Below are 17,888 nucleotides of genomic sequence, written 5' to 3'. Positions count from 1 at the left end.
ACCTTTGCATTTGAACACAGTAATGTTAAATTGTAGTATTGGTATCTAAAGAAACAGAACTTATCAAGATGCAGAAATAAATCCGTAAATAAAAAAATATAAATTAAAATCAACTGTTTCCGCCCAAATCAACGTCACAAAGAACAAGAGCTGGAAGTTACATAAAACATGCTGCAGACCAGCTTTGTATACTTCACGCTACATTTTCAAAAGCTTTGACGGCGCCTGTCTAATTTACAAAGGTCGTTTCGGCACATCAAGCTCATCAAATCCATCATGACAAGAAAACGTGAAGAGGAAACTCAAGAGTTCATCCGGGATTCACAATACAGATGTTCATAAATGCAGGCGTGTGCAAGAAGGTGTGAAAAAGTGATTCCCATGACGCGTGTTACTATGCAGCGTTTTACTGGAACCCGTTTTTACATGTCACGCGAAGGTGACGGAAGCAGAAAGCCGCACCGCGCAAAACTGTGGACCAGCTGAGATTTAGAAGTAAAAAACTTCTCGGCACACATTCAATATTTAACCAATGTTCAATTCCTCGTGTAGCTTTTGGTTTTTCTGACAAGAGACTCAAAAAGAGGAATGAAAAAAACTCTACATTTGCCTCAGTGACCTGCAGAACAAATTACCAATGACTATTCAGCACTTAGGACCAATCTTTTAATAATAAATACTGAGATATATCAGAAAAGTATGTTAATATAAAGGTTAAATCAATATTTTTTTCTTGAAAACATGTCAAAAACTAAAAAGAAACCTTTTCAATTCTATGAATAGGCGTCACCCCCGTGGCCGCATCACTACATTAATAGTTCGATATTTAACTCGATGAAAAACGTGGAGTACGCGTCTCCTTGACTGGAACCCTTGGGATTGCTGCTACACGATCCGGCAGCTTATTTTTACAGAGCCCCTCATTCATATCATGGTTTCACAGTGAATCCCCAGAGGTGGGAGAGATGTGTGAGGGATTCTCAAAGAGGCGAGAGAATTTTCCACAACCAGCACCGAGTACGAAAACAAGCCGAGGGGCGCCGAGAGAAAACAAAAGTTACCAGACGCTAAAGAAACGTTTCAGTAGAGACACGCCTCGCTCACGGCAACGGGAGCTTAATCGAAAACATGGTTTTTGGTGACAGCAAGAGTCCTCCAGCGTGACAACTCTGCAAGCTCCGACCCTCAGTAAGAGGCAGGAGATATCCCTCTACTCCTGCTTATGAACAGCCAGGAACAAAAACTGATGGTGACATTCATCCCCACATATTAACTTTGCCACATGAGGCCTAAATTTAGACCTACAGGTGCTTTTAGTCAAATACTGCATCTTCAGGGGCAGTTTAAATGCATAAGAATACACTTTCCCACAAGTGCATTTTTAAAAGGTAATATTGAGGGAAGATGTGTTGAAAAAAAATCCACAAAATGTGTTCACGACCGTAGGACATATTTGAGGCTGATTATTTGAACCCTGAATGAAAAACAGCAGTCCAGGAAGCTAATCCAATCTACTTATCCAATGGATCCAAGTAATGAAAAAACAATTCATGACTATGCTAGGATGAAGACATTATTGGACACATAAGATTGTGCTGAAAATTAGAAGAAAAAAAAAAGGTAAATATACTTAAATTGATCAAAGTTGGTGTCAAATGAGCTTTGCATTACAATGACAATGCCAGCATTTTAATTTCAATTTTTCTAAGCGCTGAACTGAGATGCTAAACATCTGCTATTTAGCATGAAACAAAGAACAGCTGAGTCTGATGGGAACCTCATTCATTTTTCAGGTTATTGATTTTAAACCAAAGTGTTGGCTTCAATTAAATTTTGACCTGATGATGGCGCTGGAGGAAAAGTAGGCGCCCACCGAAGTGTTGACCATTCATCCAAAAGTGAACATAAATATTTGTACTAAATTGAATGTAAATCCATCCTGGTGGTGGAACTGATAACATGGATAGAAAAAAAAAAATCAATTTGGCACAATGTATTTAACAAATAAAAATTACTCCCACTAGAAAGCAAGAATATGACCAGCGAAAACAGAAAACACTAAGAAAAAGAAGTAATGTTCTTCTCTTTTAGCTTAAATTTATTAATTTAATTACTGAGCCACAGAGTGGATCTCGTACAGCAGCAGCAGCCAGGTTTTAAAAAGCCGTGTACATGTGCAAGTGACTGTGTTGTATATCGAAGTGGACAGTCCACAGTGCGTGTGGAGGCTGCAGGAGATTATCTGTGTCGTATAGTAGTCTCAAATCCCACACAGTCAGCACTTGGAGGGAAAAGAGGGGGATAGGCTGCGGATTTCCATGACTCTGCAAGGAAATCCCAGCGCACAGTACGCTCAGGGTTTCTGATTATTCTATGAAAGTTGTAACCCAGTTTTAACCTCGGCCAATAGTGAAATGTGTATTATGCAAGCCCTGGTTTTCGCAGCCTTCTTATTGAAAAATGAAAAGGGATGTTTACCACGGTTAAAATCAGACCAAATACACACATGAGCTCGTTCAATCGGTTTGTTTTTTCCTTTCTGTGTGGATATAACGTTCATTTAATCACATTTGCACTGGGAATTGGGCTTTCAGCAGCCATCAGCTTTATCTTTTCAATCTCCTGCAGTCGCCTGAGATAACGACTTCCCTCCTCACTATTATTTAAGGTGAATGGTTCCCTCTGATAAACTCGGAGCGTACTGAGCGAGGGTCAGTTGTGCAGCGGCTGCCAGATGCATGTCACAGGAAGAAAGAGGTTAAGACTAATAAAAAGTGATATGGGGGAGAGGAGGAGGTGTGAACCACGCAGAGCTGATCCTGACTGCTAATGCCTTAATGGCTCACTTCCGGACTGACGGCGTCTCACTGACAGTCAGTGATACATGTGCACTGTAATGTCAAAGTTCACTAGTGCAATATATAAAAGGAGACGTGACGACAGCACAGATTGGCTGCATGTTGTCGGGTAGTTCCCAACCCAGGAGGGGCAGGAAAGTGATTTTGAAGGACAAAGCAGAATCAAAAATATACTGTGGAATCGTCCGTAACTAAACAATAAAACTTTACTCCTCAAGGCTGCAAGACAGACAACTTCCATGGACAGGTCATCCATATTTTATAACAGCTTTATTATAGCTTAGTTCAGCATGAAGACTGGAAACATGAGGGAACTGTTCTCCTGACTACGTCCAAAGACAACAAAATCCACCATCAGCACCTCTAAAGCTCAGTAATGAAAACAAATTAAGTTTGCTTGGTTTATTTTGTGCAGTTGGCTTTATGCTACGCTGCGCTAACTGGCTTCTTAGTCACGCTCAGAGATGAGAGTGGCATAAGGAGAGCAAACAAACATTTGAGATCACTTTTAAGGAATAGTCTGACATTTCTTAGCAATGAGCTCCTGGATTTTTTTTCTATCACCGCAAGCAAAAATATGAGATAGTTTGGCAAATACAGCAACCGCTGTAAAACCACCACATGATGTTTTTACACATAGTCCAGATTTAACATGTGCATTAGTGAGTTCTAGAGGTGCTGGTGGGCTGAAATTATTCCCCATGAGCTGTCAGGTAAGCTATTCTCATTGTTTCCCGTCCTTATGCTAAGCTAAGCTAACAGGCTGCTGGCTCCACCAACGTATTTATCCTATCGACAAAAGAGAACCATCACAATCTTGGCAAAGAAACCAAATAACCGTATTTTCCAAAATGTCAAACGTCTCCTTTAATGGGACATCAGCCAGAAAAGTTTGGGAACCGGTGGTCAGATGCAGCAGGTGGTTGCACTGCAGACTTGCCCTGGAGCAAGGACACCGAATATGTGGGTTCCCGAGTGACCTCTGGCATTTCTGCACAACATACAAGCAGAGCTCTGCCACAAGAAATAAACCACATTATGGGGCTTAACGTGACCACTAACAGCTTGTTTCTCTTCATAAATGCAAAATAAAACCTCCAGAAGAACAGTTTTTTTTTTATCTGTAATATGTCAGATTAGTTAGATGATGTTGAAGTCGAAGTTCTCGGTAAAGAAACCTTTTAAAATCCACCTGTTGATGTTAGAGCGGTGATTATCTCTAACCAGTGACGCATTAAGATAACATTAAGAAGCAATTATTATCTTGAATTTAAAATGACTGAGGAAAAAAAAAAAAGGGTTGATGAAGTATACGTGCAATCTCAAAAGCACAAGAACCAGACTTAACATTAACCTGCTGCAGACTTCGTGTTTGTGTACAATCATCCGGAGAACCAAAGTCAACCTGCACGTACTTAGAAAATCTCTACTGGCAGCCTTTAGGATAATAGATAATGGCAGACTGGGAATGATTAGCAGGCTAAATATGACATGCACAAATGGAGAGTAAAGCACACTTTGGACTCACATGTTACCTTGGGTCTTCTACGCTGGAGGTGGACAACAAACTCACCTTAAATGAATACAGAAAGTCCATCAGACTACATGCAGGTGTGTTACCGCAGCCTAGAACGTAGTGAGATAGCTGTATTTGTTTTTCTCAGTGTCAAGCGTGAAAAGCTAAAAGCGCCGGAAGACTTTTATGAAAGGCAACCCGTTCCCCATTTCAGTTTGCCCCCGTCACGTGACCAGGGCCGATCTTCAGGGCAGGAAGAAAACATTACTCAAACGTTAGTTTCACAATGTTAAGACCTTAAAGTCAAACGGGATTATCTGAACTCTCCCTGGCCACGCACACAAACACGCATTGTTTAAGGAGATAATAATTAACTTGGTGTAGTTGGAGCCAAGGGAGCAGCCAATGACTCCTGAGGCCCTGTCATAGCGCAAACAGTTTTATCTCCAGTGAGCTTCTCGGTCATAATGTTACAGCCAAATTGTATCCAAGTCAGAGTCTGGTTCACTGCCGCAGCAAGTTTTATAGCAGCCAACTGTCTTACATAGAGCAAACAGCAATAAAGACGAGCTGATTGCTGTGATGAAAATCTTCAAGAAGAAAATCAAAGTTCACAGAGGCCGGAGTTAAAAAAAAAAAAATAAAAAGGTTGATGGCTCTTTGCAGTCTGAAGATGGACCTGGTGACCTTTACAGCAGCTAAATATATTTTTATCTTATCTAAACAAAACATATCGGGCAGAGTGTACAAGTAAAGACACTGAATTAGATCCATTTGTTGCTTTAGTTATAAATGTAGACGTTTAATTAATATGCATTTTGCATTTTACACTTCTAAATATCACAGGCGTTAGTTCTTCGGTGAATTGCCCTTATCCACTTAGTAATTATATTCACATTATTGATGATTATCAAAAATGTTATTGTGTAAATATTTTGTGAAAGCATATTTTTTGCAATATTGATGTTGATGTATTTGGTCAACAATATTGTGTTCTTTAATCTTGTAGTTCTGACTTGGGTGATTGCAACTAAGCAAGGTGTGATTTTATGATGATTTTATGACAGTCATGCATAAAAAGTGTTACGTGCGCCATGAACACCACACTATCATAGTTTTTATATCTCGCTTATTAAAGTCCTTTCACTTTGCATTTCTTTTATTTTCGCGTACTTATTTGTATCGTCCTGGAAACTGTGCGTCAGTTGGTGAGAGGGTGAAAAGCTGGTGGAGTTTATCAAAAATAAATAAAAAAATAAATCTAAAATAATGATTTTATAGTCAATATAGATAATATATAGAGATAGTTAAACCAATAGTCTCTGTTGCACACCTCTCATGCATCGCTAGTTAAGAGTCACGGATCCACTTACATCTAAATAACTGGCATCCTCTGCCCTAACTGGTGGGATTCAATTACAAACTTCCCTTCAGTTGTTTCCGTTACATTCAGGTATAGATGCCGGGGTTGTCAGCGTGGTCACATGGCGGTGCAACATTTGAGAGGAAGCAGCTGATGGAATGCTGACAAAATTGCAAAGCTAAGGGAAAGCAGGCATTTCCTAGATTTGAAGCTGCTGTACAAAATATGAAAAAAACCACAAAAATAACAGCAGAGCAGTTCTGGTGCTGAAAAATGAACACCGTGTCTCATCAGACGTGGTCAGTATGACTTGTTAGCGAGCAGGAAATGTCTTCTTGTTTGCGCCCACTGCGCTAAATAGCCCTAAATTCTAGCCACCTTCACCCTTTAAATCCACAACACAGTCAGACATATGGCCAACCACTCTGGGAAACATGGGAAATCCTTACGTAACAGAAAGGTGGGAAAGTCAGTAAATAAAAGGCACAATCTTTGTAATTCCTGGAATGCACCACCCACCGCTAACTGATGAAATCTAGCAATATGAAGCTGTTCATGGGTGGATTTGTCCTTGAAGCTTGTGGTATTTTCTGCAGCACCATCTTAATCATGAGATGAACTTCTCGAGAAGCTCTTGAGTCGAGGAATGCTGCTTTCTTTGGCCGCTGACCAGTTGCCGTCGGGGCTTTGCCAGTCATGTTTATAACATCCCACGTGATTGTGCTTTCCATTACAGACCAACATTATTTTAGTGTTTCCAACCGTTTGAATTAAAGGAAAGAGGAAGGAAACTGTTTCAGTCGTGGAGTTGTTGACATTCTCCAGTGCTCTAATAAGAGGGTGACTTCAGCAGGAGCAGCGCTCTGTGCAGATCTGAGGAGCTATTCTGAACATTTTCATATTTGCAGTCATAACTGCTGGATGTTGGCAGGGAACTGGATGGGACTAGACCGGTGCACACAGAGCAGCGCTGTCCAAGATATACAGTCCGATGCCAGAGAGGACGGAGGGAGCTGATGCAGCGTAAATCAAGAGGAGGGAGAATGTGAAGTGAAACAAGTTTGGAGCTGCGGGTTTCATGCGTGAAAAATGCCGGAAACTGCAAAGTGTGCGCGTCATCACCTGAACGGCATTTAATCTGGTTCATCACCGGGAACGCCACCACCTCTGTCTCATGCGTTTCATCATGTGGTCAATGATGCTGGATGCTGACCCCCGGCAGCGCAGACTGAGGGGGGGCCTTTCTATAATGTGCTCGTGCGGACTTACACCGTGAATAACGCCGGCTGTGGGCTGTTTGGGGGCGCCGGGGTTGCTCATGGCTCTGCAGTGGAGTCGCTGCTGAAGAGGCGCTGGGAGGCTGTTTTTTTTGGACCGGTGCGGCTTTAGCCCTTCTCTTTCTCACTGGGACTCAGACAGCTTTTGGGCAGCATAACCTGGAGACAGATACAGATGGAGGAGTTAGTTCACATGAAGATGGGAGATTTAAAACTTGAGCCGAACAAGAGTGAAAAAGATGAAGGCCGGTAATCCCTGAATATGAGGACGGTGAATCTGGAAAGATCTCAGGGACTGAAGAAAACTTTGACCTTCAGTTTTAAGACGTTGCAGCAGGAATATGATCCTCAACTTACAGATAGGGATTTTAAGCATAGATAACGGACTGTCCTAATCAGTCACATGACCACAGCTCAACTGACTGTGTGATTAAGTTTCTGAAGACTAATCTATTAATATGGTTCCAGTGCTGGCCTGGCAGGTTGACACCAAGTGCGTGCTACTGTCTGTGTCAAAGAGGTCAGACAATCATTACCTACAAACTTTCACCATCCAAATGCTGCCTGTACAGACTGTTCTGAGAGTAATGAACAGCTTCAGGACATCCCGGATGCTCCAGGAGCACTTATGACCTAAATTGAATGTCATTTTTACGGTGGAGCAAACACAAACAAACAATCACGATATCCTTGCGGCATTATGGCAACAGGCCATTAACACGGACCCTCCGTCTTTTTTTTTTTTTTTTCATTTCCATGATTCTTGATTTCAAACCCTGCAGCACTTCTCAACTGATATTGACTATTTGAGCCAGATAAGAGCCAGATAACACCGTGCTACCGTGCAGGAGACCCTCTGATAAGCAGCGGCGCGTGCCACTGCTCACCTCCACGCCATCACTCCTGAGTCTCCGTTGTGAGACGCACAACCACAGGGAGTCAAATGTAATCAGAATTTCAGGCGGCTCACGAAACCACTGGAGCTTTGCAGAGACCGTACGAAAGGTTAATGATGATGTGCCACAAGTGGCGATGAAGTATAACAAAAATAATTCATTGAAAGGAATCTAATCTGCAACGATTTTTTTTTTTATCCAATAATTTTTTTCGTGGACTTCTTTTTGGTTTCCGTGACTGTAAATTGAACGTCTGAACATGTTTTCTTGGGCTTTGAGAGAACGAACAAGAATAATTTTTTTTCCCATTTTCTTATATTTGAAATGGATCATGTGAAAAAAAATTATCATTTGTTCAATTAATGATAACAATTAATAATACAAATAGTTATTGGTATAATTTTATTTCAGTGTTAGGCTACAAAGATCAACCAATATTTGCAAAAATTAAGAACGTAATTGGTTTAGTCCAAATGATGCTCAGGATTTTTTTGCTAAAACTTAAAATATATATTCATGCATATATTCAATCTCATTGAAGCAAACTGTAAAACGTGTTAGTTTTAAAGATGTTTCAGTAAACTATGTAATCATATAATCGTGAAATCTTACAGACAGTGTCTCGCTCACAATATTATTCAGAAAATTATTAAAAAACACTTTTCCTTCAGTCCAAAAGCGAAGGAAGGCTTTCTTCTTCAGTGTCACAGTTTGCATCATGTACTGCCGAAGCCCGCTTGGCTCTCTGACAGGAGCTATCAGAGAAGTGATAAGCCTCATTGATGGCTGAACACCACCATATCAATGACCTTGTTGAGAGTTGATTTGATAGAGATATGTTCCATTAAAGAACAATTAATGAGATTAGATTCAAAGCAGAAGTATACAAGAGCTGGATGGCGTGAACTTGTCTTCGTGGATTACACTACAGATATCGCTTGATAGTGAGCAGACAACACATCAATACACCACCAAACTGCACAAAATGTGAAGCACATACATAGCATGAGACGTTGCAATCCACACAGTAATGGTGATAAAGGAGCATCTGTGTTGGGCGAGCTTGATGATTACTTTCTCAGTAAATCTAGACTCTATCACTGTGGAAGAGGCAGGGCTGCCTACACAGGGATAAAGTTACAGAACGCTGGGATCCCGGCCGAAAACCATGGGAACCAGCTTATCTACCTCGGGGCACGTCTGTAATAATATCGTTAGGATAACAATAATGATCAGAGAAGGAAAACAATAATACCTACTGCCACGGTCTTTTTAAGAAAGTCGATTTAAAAAAAAAGAGAATAGGATAAAAAACACTGTCCTCACTCAAGTAAATGGTTTCTATCTGCCAACAGGTACAATCAGCCTGTCAGAGGACTGAATAAAAGGGAACTGCTTGTCCCTTGTGTAATAACAAAAGGGACATGGATGAGTGCTGCTGACGGTGCAAGAGGAAGTGAGGACAAGATGCACTCTGTTTCTCCTCTTAGAAGTTCATCTCATCTTCCCAGAGTCATCCAGAAACACGGCACCTTACAAAATGTTCCGAAAAGACGATGAGTGTGGAACTTTTTTTTTTTTTTTTTAACTCCAAAAGTTTTCCATGTTAAACTTAGTCACAGTCTCCAAAGTGCACATTCAAGGCTTTGGGAAAACTGTCTTTCTGGGAGGAAGTAGGCATGAAAACAGGAAGAAGGTGACTGCTACAGACTTGTCAGAAGGAGCTGGAGACTTATTTCTTAGACGAAGGACTCTGGGATTCTCTCTAGAATCTATAATGTCAGCGAGAGAACCAAGCTAATCTGGGTTAATGTTAAATGTCTGAAAGTCTACCCTGTCACATTATAGGTTAACTCGGCTCGTCACAGCGTGACAAGCCGCCACCGTCGTCTGTCTCGAGTGTGAGGACACAAAGATCAAAGTATACAATCGGGTCAAGTGTGTGCAGATGCTGCCTTAAAGGACAAAACTGTCACGTACAGACAGTAAATACAGAGATACTGCACCGTTTCTGATTTAATTACAAATGTTTCTACCATATTTGGAAGCGATCTACCGATCACACATTTTATTAGATAAGTGCCTGTTAATTCTGCAGCATGAATATGACCCTAAAACATACAGCTAGAGTCATAAAGACATATCTTCAACTACAAGAGGAGCAAGAAGCCCTGCAGCAGACGGCGTGGCCCTGAGAGCGCCCTGATCCCAACATCAGGGAGTCGGTCTGGGATTACATAAAGAGACAGAAAAGACTGAGGCAATTTAAATCTGAAAGTTATCCAAGAAGCTTGAAACAACCTACCCTCCAAATACCTCAATAAACTGCATGTGAGTGAACCTACAGTAAGAGAACCAGTGCTGGTTTAAAGGCAAAGGGTGGCCACGCCCAGAATCCATCTGACTAAGGTTTTTCCATTTACTATACTTGTTTGAAGTTAATTGATTAATAAAAAACTACTGGCAGTTGGCAGTTTCATCGTCAAGATCTATGACACGCACTTGGTGGTGACTCATCCCTCCTTAAGAAAATCAAATGTGACTTTTAAAGTCTCTATTGTAAGTTTCCAGTGTTGATGAAAGCGCCCCGCTTACTTCCAAAATGTGAATCTTTTCTTTCCCTCATCTATAAGAACATGAGACGCATCGCAGACACCTTTAAATGGAAAAGGAAGATAAAATAAAAGTTTGGCATGTTTAAGGTATTCTCCTTGAAGACAGCAATGATGACAGGTTGTAGAAATCAGGCACACTCAAACAGCTCTTCAGACAGCTCTTCAGACAGCTCTGCTTTAGCAGCTTAGAAGTGTTGACTCAGCACATGAAAGTCAAAAACTCAAAAACTAAGTATGAGGCAACTGTCAAAAAAAAAGTTCTCACTCTCAAGCAAGATCTCAAAAATGCCTGCTCTGCACTCTTTCGCCGACATCTCATGTGACCTTTTGTGTTAAACATAAACAAAAGGTTAAAAGATTCTTCGCTGTGTCTGGTCACGATGGCGTTAACTGGACGAAGCGGGACGTTCAGACGACGGGAGAAAAAGGGTTAAAAAGCCACGACTCGAATTCACGACACGAGCCCACACGTGTCGTAAAACCAGCGTTCTGGTCGAGACGCCCCGGTCAGGCCCGGCTTCAGTCGGCAGCTTTGGCACGCGAGCGTCGACCGCAGACGGCACGCTCCTCTACAAATTCTATCAAAAAGAGGCATAATTAAAGAACGACTCAATAAAATGCAAAAAACTGCCAATAAAGATGCCTGCGACTGGGAATAGAAGCGCGATCACAATGTCCAAACCTCAACCAATATGCAGGCCTGTACTTATAAAAACAGGACAATGACAGGGAAGGAAGGGGAAGTTTAAGGTTTCATTAAAGACCAGAGTTTAGAAAAAAGACTCAAAGAATCATTTGTGTCCGTTTAGCAGACGATGACACATTTTTTTCATGGAACACTGACTGCGTTGCTGATTAATCGGCGTCACACGGCGTTTTATCTAACACAACAACTTTGTCATATTTAGGCACGCTGCCATAAAGTCAGAGAATAAACCCTCTTTAATCACCTATCTAAAGACAAAAAGTTCAAACCCGTTGAAAGGAGCAGAGAAATGACCTTAAGAAACTGAGACGAGCAGAGTTTGGTTTATGAAAAGAAGAAGACAAACAAAATGAGATCTGTGCTTTTTATGTGGCTATAAATGGTCAAATCTGACTCGACCACAATGTTTAGAGAGCCATCCCTTCCCAGGACATGCTCCTCAAAGACTCTAATTTAGGATTTATAATGCTGGGAAAGCATATTTGTGCTACTGAAGCACGAAGTGGACAGAAAGCAGCAGCTTGCTTGATTTAGTTTTTGACTGTGTAACCTGTGGAGCAGATCAGGATTTGTTTACGGTCTCCTAGAGATCACTAATGGTTCAAGCATGAGTCAGCTTTCACCTCGGATCAATTGGATGTTATGAAAGTGGGACACTAACAGAAGAATCTGCAGAAGGAGAAGATTCAAGTTTGATTACAACGACAAACAACAACTCTGCTCACTTAAAGGACAAACCCGTATAAAGAATGAATTCAGTAAGACACGACAATAAACAGAAAAACAACAGGTGGTCAAAATGTGACTTGGAAAGAGGCCAACTGGTCAAGAAACACCCCCCCCCCCCAAAAAAAAAAGAGATCCAATGATTGTACTATACCTTTGTGTGCTTACTGCAGAGAAGCCACCGCAGACATTGTAGTGCAATTCTGAACTCTGCAATGAAGAGAGACCCAGGTCTGGTCAGAGTGCAGAGGCGAAAACAAACAGACGGAGGAAAGAGAGATAGGGAGACAAAAAAGAAAAAAAACAAACAAGAAAAGAGAGAGTTAGAGATGTGGAGCAGCTCGTCCGATCATGCGTCGCTCTGCCTCCTGGTCGAGCCGAGCGCTCCCTCAGACCAACATGAGCGGACTGATAACGGCAGCCTTCCTCCTCAGGATTATGTTTCCTCCTTCAGCCTGCTGACAAGTAGCCATGTGACTCCAGGACCCATTCAACACTGAGTCAGAGGCTGACACACACACACACACACACCTATCTGTGTCTGCCACACACACACAACCTCAAGCTGAAAGTGGAAATCCAAACCCAGGTGATCAATATACAGTATTCAGACCCCTTTACATTTTTCACTCTTTGTTTCATTGCAGCCATTTGCTAAAATCAAAAAAGTTCATTTTATTTCTCATTAATGTACACTCAGCACCCCATCTTGACAGAAAAAAACAGAAATGTAGAAATTTGTGCAAATTTATTAAAAAAGAAAAACTGAAATATCACATGGTCATAAGTATTCAGACCCTTTGCTGTGACACTCATATTTAACTCACATGCTGTCCATTTCTTCTGATCCTCCTTGAGATGGTTCTACTCCTTCATTGGAGTCCAGCTGTGTTTAATTAAACTGATTGGACTTGATTAGGAAAGGCACACACCTGTCTATATAAGACCTTACAGCTCAGAGTGCATGTCAGAGCAAATGAGAATCATGAGGTCGAAGGAACTGTCCAAGGAGCTCAGAGACAGAATTGTGGCAAGGCACAGATCTGGCCAAGGTTACAAAATAATTTCTGCAGCACTCAAGGTTCCTAAGAGCACAGTGGCCTCCATAATCCTTAAATGGAAGAAGTTTGGGACGACCAGAACTCTTCCTCGACCTGGCCTGAGCAATCGTGGGAGAAGAGCCTTGGTGAGAGAGGTAAAGAAGAACCCAAAGATCACTGTGGCTGAGCTCCAGAGATGCAGTAGGGAGATGGGAGAAAGTTCCACAAAGTCAACTATCACTGCAGCCCTCCACCAGTCGGGGCTTTATGGCAGAGTGGCCCGACGGAAGCCTCTCCTCAGTGCAAGACATATGAAAGCCCGCATAGAGTTTGCCAAAAAACACATGAAGGACTCCCAGACTATGAGAAATAAGATTCTCTGGTCTGATGAGACCAAGATTGAACTTTTTGAACTCATCACCTGCCCAATACAATCCCAACAGTGAAACATGGTGGTGGCAGCATCATGCTACGGGGGTGTTTTTCAGCTGCAGGGACAGGACGACCGGTTGCAATTGAAGGAAAGATGAATGCGGCCAAGTACAGAGATATCCTGGAAGAAAACCTCTTCCAGAGTGCTCTGGACCTCAGACTGGGCCAAAGGTTCACCTTTCAACAAGACAATGACCCTGAGCACACAGCTAAAATAACAAAGGAGTGGCTTCGGAACAACTCTGTGACCATTCTTGACTGGCCCAGCCAGAGCCCTGACCTAAACCCAATTGAGCATCTCTGGAGAGACCTGAAAATGGCTGTCCACCAACGTTCACCGTCCAACCTGACGGAACTGGAGAGGATCTGCAAGGAAGAATGGCAGAGGATCCCCAAATCCAGGTGTGAAAAGCTTGTTGCATCATTCCCAAGAAGACTCATGGCTGTACTCGCTCAAAAGGGTGCTTCTACTCAATACTGAGCAAAGGGTCTGAATACTTATGACCATGTGATATTTCAGTTTTTCTTTTTTAATAAATTTGCACAAATTTCTACATTTCTGTTTTTTTATGTCAAGATGGGGTGCTGAGTGTACATTAATGAGAAATAAAATGAACTTTTTTGATTTTAGCAAATGGCTGCAATGAAACAAAGAGTGAAAAATTTAAAGGGGTCTGAATACTTTCCCTACCCACTGTATGTGTCTAACAAACCGTAAGCGAGGGATTGTCTTATTTTAGTCCCGTTTATGGCTTCTGGTGCCAATTTGCAACTCTAAGTCACCGGCTGCAAATGTCCAAATGGGAGCAGTTCACCTACAGGAGTGGCGTTCCTCAACTTTTCCTATGTACTGAAGGAATAATATCATCTTGTAATTTACAAAAAAAAAAAAAAAAGGATTAGAGGCTAATAAAAAATAAGCAGAACTTTGCTTAGCAGAGAGACGTTTTTTTTCTACTTTCTCTCTTTTCTGAATTGGCCAACAACCAGTTCGATTTGTCACGAGGCAACAAACTTCAGGTAATACTGGCATGCCAACAGGTTTTGTTCAACTAAAAATGGTGAGCATTACACCAGCTAAAACCTCAGCATATCAGCAATGTTACTGTGAGCACTTTGGCATACTGATGTTAGCATTTAGGTCATTGCACCGCTGACCCCGGACCACATTCTCACAGACTTGACCCATGTCTGATAAAAATGTGTCGGCCTAAATGCTAATGTCAGCATGCTAACGTGTTAACTATTAGAGCTGCAATAATCAGTCAGTTACTTAATTAGTTTCAACAGAAATTTAATCGGCTACTAGAAATCTTTGTTTTCTGCTTCTTAAATGTGAAAATTTCTGGTTACTTTTAGTCCACAGATCACAGAAGTTTACAATTCATGCTAAATGGAACAACAATGCAAAAACGAAATGTCAGAACAATTTATCCAACGTTTCACTCAAACACCACAAGTGTCAACCTCATGGTGGCGCCAGAGGAATAGTCAGAGGAGCTCCAGAGTCATTGTGGTTCAGCCTCTGGGAACCATGAACGTCCGAACAAAAGGTTGTAGTATATTTTAGTCTGGACTGACAGTAAATCCAGCTCGCGTGGCTAAAAATGCATTCAAATATTCCTGCTTTGGAAAAATCGGTTGGACTAATTGTGTCAAAACATCCGAGAATGTTTTCTGGTTCTTCACCATCACATGAGGATTACACACTATGTGTCCCATGAGGAAATACTGCACCTAGTCTCAAAATATCTATGACAATCTCTTTCTCAATGTACAAGAGTGACATTCAGTCACGTGGCCACACAAAAGTCAATAGTTGACCAGCTGGCAAAGAAAAGACTCCAAACATTAAAAGTCAAGAGCAACATGAAAGGGAGTACAATCAAATCTCACAAAAGTTTGGTTTACCACATACAGGCAAACGAATGCCGTCTAATAACACAGAACAGGGAGTGAGTTGTTATGTGCTGGCTTTCTTTAGTACGTTGGGCAACTTAACATCTCAGGAAGGACACAGCAAATTTCTCAAGAAGCTTCTGAGCATCTGCAATAAAGGTGAAAAAGTCACTGATATTCTGAATTATGCAAAGCTGGTGCTGCATATACACAACATAAACCTTTTAAAAGTTCAATTTCAAAGTAAAAGCAGCACATATCAGCTTTAGAATCGCATGCTTATGAATTTGCACACGATGTCAATTCATTTGTGAATGTGAGTGCATGAAATGAGTGGGAAAGCAATGACGTGGCCTTATATGTCTTTCAATGGCTAACTGGGGATGAGTTTTGATATAGTTAAATAAAAAGTGGATGATGAAATGAATCAATTTCAGTTTTAGGGTAGATTTCTCTTTAAATACACATCAATATGCCACTGTTTTACAGTGCATTTGGCAATGGGGGAAAAAAAAAATGGGCATGTCATAAAGGAATCAACCCTATTACACAATTAATCCCACCTAAAGTCATAAAAGCCGCCAGATTAATTGTGTTTTTTGCGACGAACAAAGAACAGCCATGTGATCTAAACAAGTTGCTTACCCGTTCGCCAAATAATCAAGCGCCGCATTCCACATCAGCTTATATGAGCCTAAGGGCTAAAGAAATACCCGACCCCAGTGGGAGCGCACGCGTGTGTGTGTGTGTGTGTGTGTGTGCGTGTGTGTGTGTGTTTGTGTGTGAGATATAATGGTTTGTCGCCAGGGACGTAGGCTCTCTCTGCAGTCACGTGGATGTCTTGCTGGGGGGGAAAGGAACACAGTCAAAGCCACAAGCAGCTAAAATTGAAGTCCACTTCAAAGTCTGGGGCTTTTCTCAATCCCAATAGTGTGCTGATAATAGCATTATCCACTGTGGTCAGCTATATAAAGAGGTGTGACTTCTTCATACACGCAAGGTCAACCGACAACTTTTTCCGCAACCCTAACCGAGAGATGACATGCTTATTTCAAAGCACTAGCCCGCACAGAATAATAAAACAAAAACAAAAAAAAACTAATTCTTTATGCTTTGGGACGTTTTAAGTAAAGACGTCGAGGCAAATTGAAGGTTTTGGCTCAAATATTTTGGTGAAATAAAACAATCTGCATTTCGTCCAAACCATCTCGTGCACATTTCCAAACACATTGTTTTTCCTCTTCTGAAAGAAATAAAAATAACATTTAACAAGAATTCTTATACAATAACATCCCCCCACTTTTTAAAAAAAAAAAAAATTATTTATTTTTTTTACTTTTTGCTCTTATTCAAAGTGTTAACACGTTTCGGAAATTCTCCCACCAGCTTCCTGTTATTCTCCTCTCCATACAATTCTAAAATAAAGTCTGCTCCAAGTTATAAAGAATAGCACAGTGAAGTGGTGCAGCCGAGCACTAACTGCTTCCAAGAGAACGTTATCGTGTCAACAGGTGGTTAAAAAACTAAAAAAAACTAAATTGGCCAAAAACTCACCAGAAGCCTCGCTCAGTGCTGCCGGCCTGTCAAACCTCCCGTGCAGCCTGGTAATGCGCAGTCTGACCTGGATGTAGCCGTACACCTCTGACAGCTGCCCCGTCTGTGTATGTTGGATTCGGTGTATGTTGATAGCTGCGCCTCTGTTGCCTCAGAGCCTTTCAGCCTGAAATAGCTCAGCAGTTTCCCAAGTCACCCAGCCACCTCCCGAGTCTCTCAGCGCGCAGACGTCCCCCACCCTGCCTCCCCGCTCCGCTCTTCACAGCCCACTGGTCACGCTAAGTTCACCCGGGGTTTGGCAGGGTCCGGCACTTCGGCATGAATGTGCTTGTTAAGTGGAACAGGTCCAGTCTCACACAGCTCACAGCTGCGCTCAGTCAATCTATGGCCATCTTTATCTGCGCCTCTTTGTCCCATCGGAGGGCTTCGGGCAGCGGCGCTCGCGCATGAGACAGGCACCTGTCTTTGGGGTTGAAGAGGGATTTGAGAGGCAGCTGAGTCCCAACCGCTTACGTAACGCCCGCCCATTGTCCTCTCCTCCAGAAAAGAACAGGCAATCACCGCTCAAGCATTTTTATACCTTGAAGAGGTTTATGGTGTTTGAGGCACTGTGGGAGGTTAATGCACACTTTGAAAGAGAAACAAAGACACATCTTCCTCAGCTATACATAGAACAAACCGCTCTTTCAAGTATCAATAAACTGAAACTTTTAAACCTTCTTTTTGGGCTTTATTTCTATTTAAAAAAAAATCTGAGGCTAAATTTGCAAAACCTTTCTTTTTCCACACTTCTCAAAAAATTATTCTGCTGAGTGACGGTTGGTCAGACTAAACCAAAAATAATGTAAGTTGCTGGCTGTAAAACCAAAACAATGAGATGCAGGTTGTGCAGAGCTGAAGAGACCTGGTCATGATTCTCTAAGGGTTTACAATTACAGGGGTTTCCATTACAGGCACTTACTTGAACCACTGTTTAAAAAGATATTGATTTGTGCAGCTTTAAAGC

At 41.7% G+C, this 17,888-nt stretch overlaps 1 protein-coding gene across 8 annotated transcripts in view; it reads right to left on the bottom strand.

The window, feature by feature from the left end:
* slc4a2b (solute carrier family 4 member 2b) overlaps nucleotides 1–17,888 on the bottom strand; it is a 41,399-nt gene that overhangs the window by 19,085 nt on the left and 4,426 nt on the right. For 4 of the 8 annotated variants that reach the window (XM_069159640.1, XM_069159641.1, XM_069159643.1 and 1 more), the window contains exons 1-2: nucleotides 12,112–12,340; nucleotides 7,007–7,173 (exon numbers count right to left, since the gene is read on the bottom strand). In XM_069159640.1, coding sequence (XP_069015741.1) covers nucleotides 7,007–7,057 — 51 coding nt within the window. In that variant the 5' untranslated portion in view covers nucleotides 7,058–7,173; nucleotides 12,112–12,340. Of the gene's footprint in view, nucleotides 1–7,006; nucleotides 7,174–12,111; nucleotides 12,341–16,882; nucleotides 17,301–17,888 lie in introns of those variants that run through there. The other 4 variants (XM_069159637.1, XM_069159638.1, XM_069159636.1 and 1 more) reach the window with 3 other exon arrangements.

The sequence above is a fragment of the Embiotoca jacksoni genome, unplaced genomic scaffold (assembly GCF_022577435.1).
Source record: "Embiotoca jacksoni isolate LCO1_2020_lvr unplaced genomic scaffold, fEmbJac1.0.p SCAF_25, whole genome shotgun sequence".
Classification (NCBI taxonomy): domain Eukaryota; kingdom Metazoa; phylum Chordata; class Actinopteri; family Embiotocidae; genus Embiotoca; species Embiotoca jacksoni.
The sequence above is the reverse complement of the archived record's forward strand: the minus strand, read 5'-3'. Positions and strand labels throughout refer to the sequence as shown.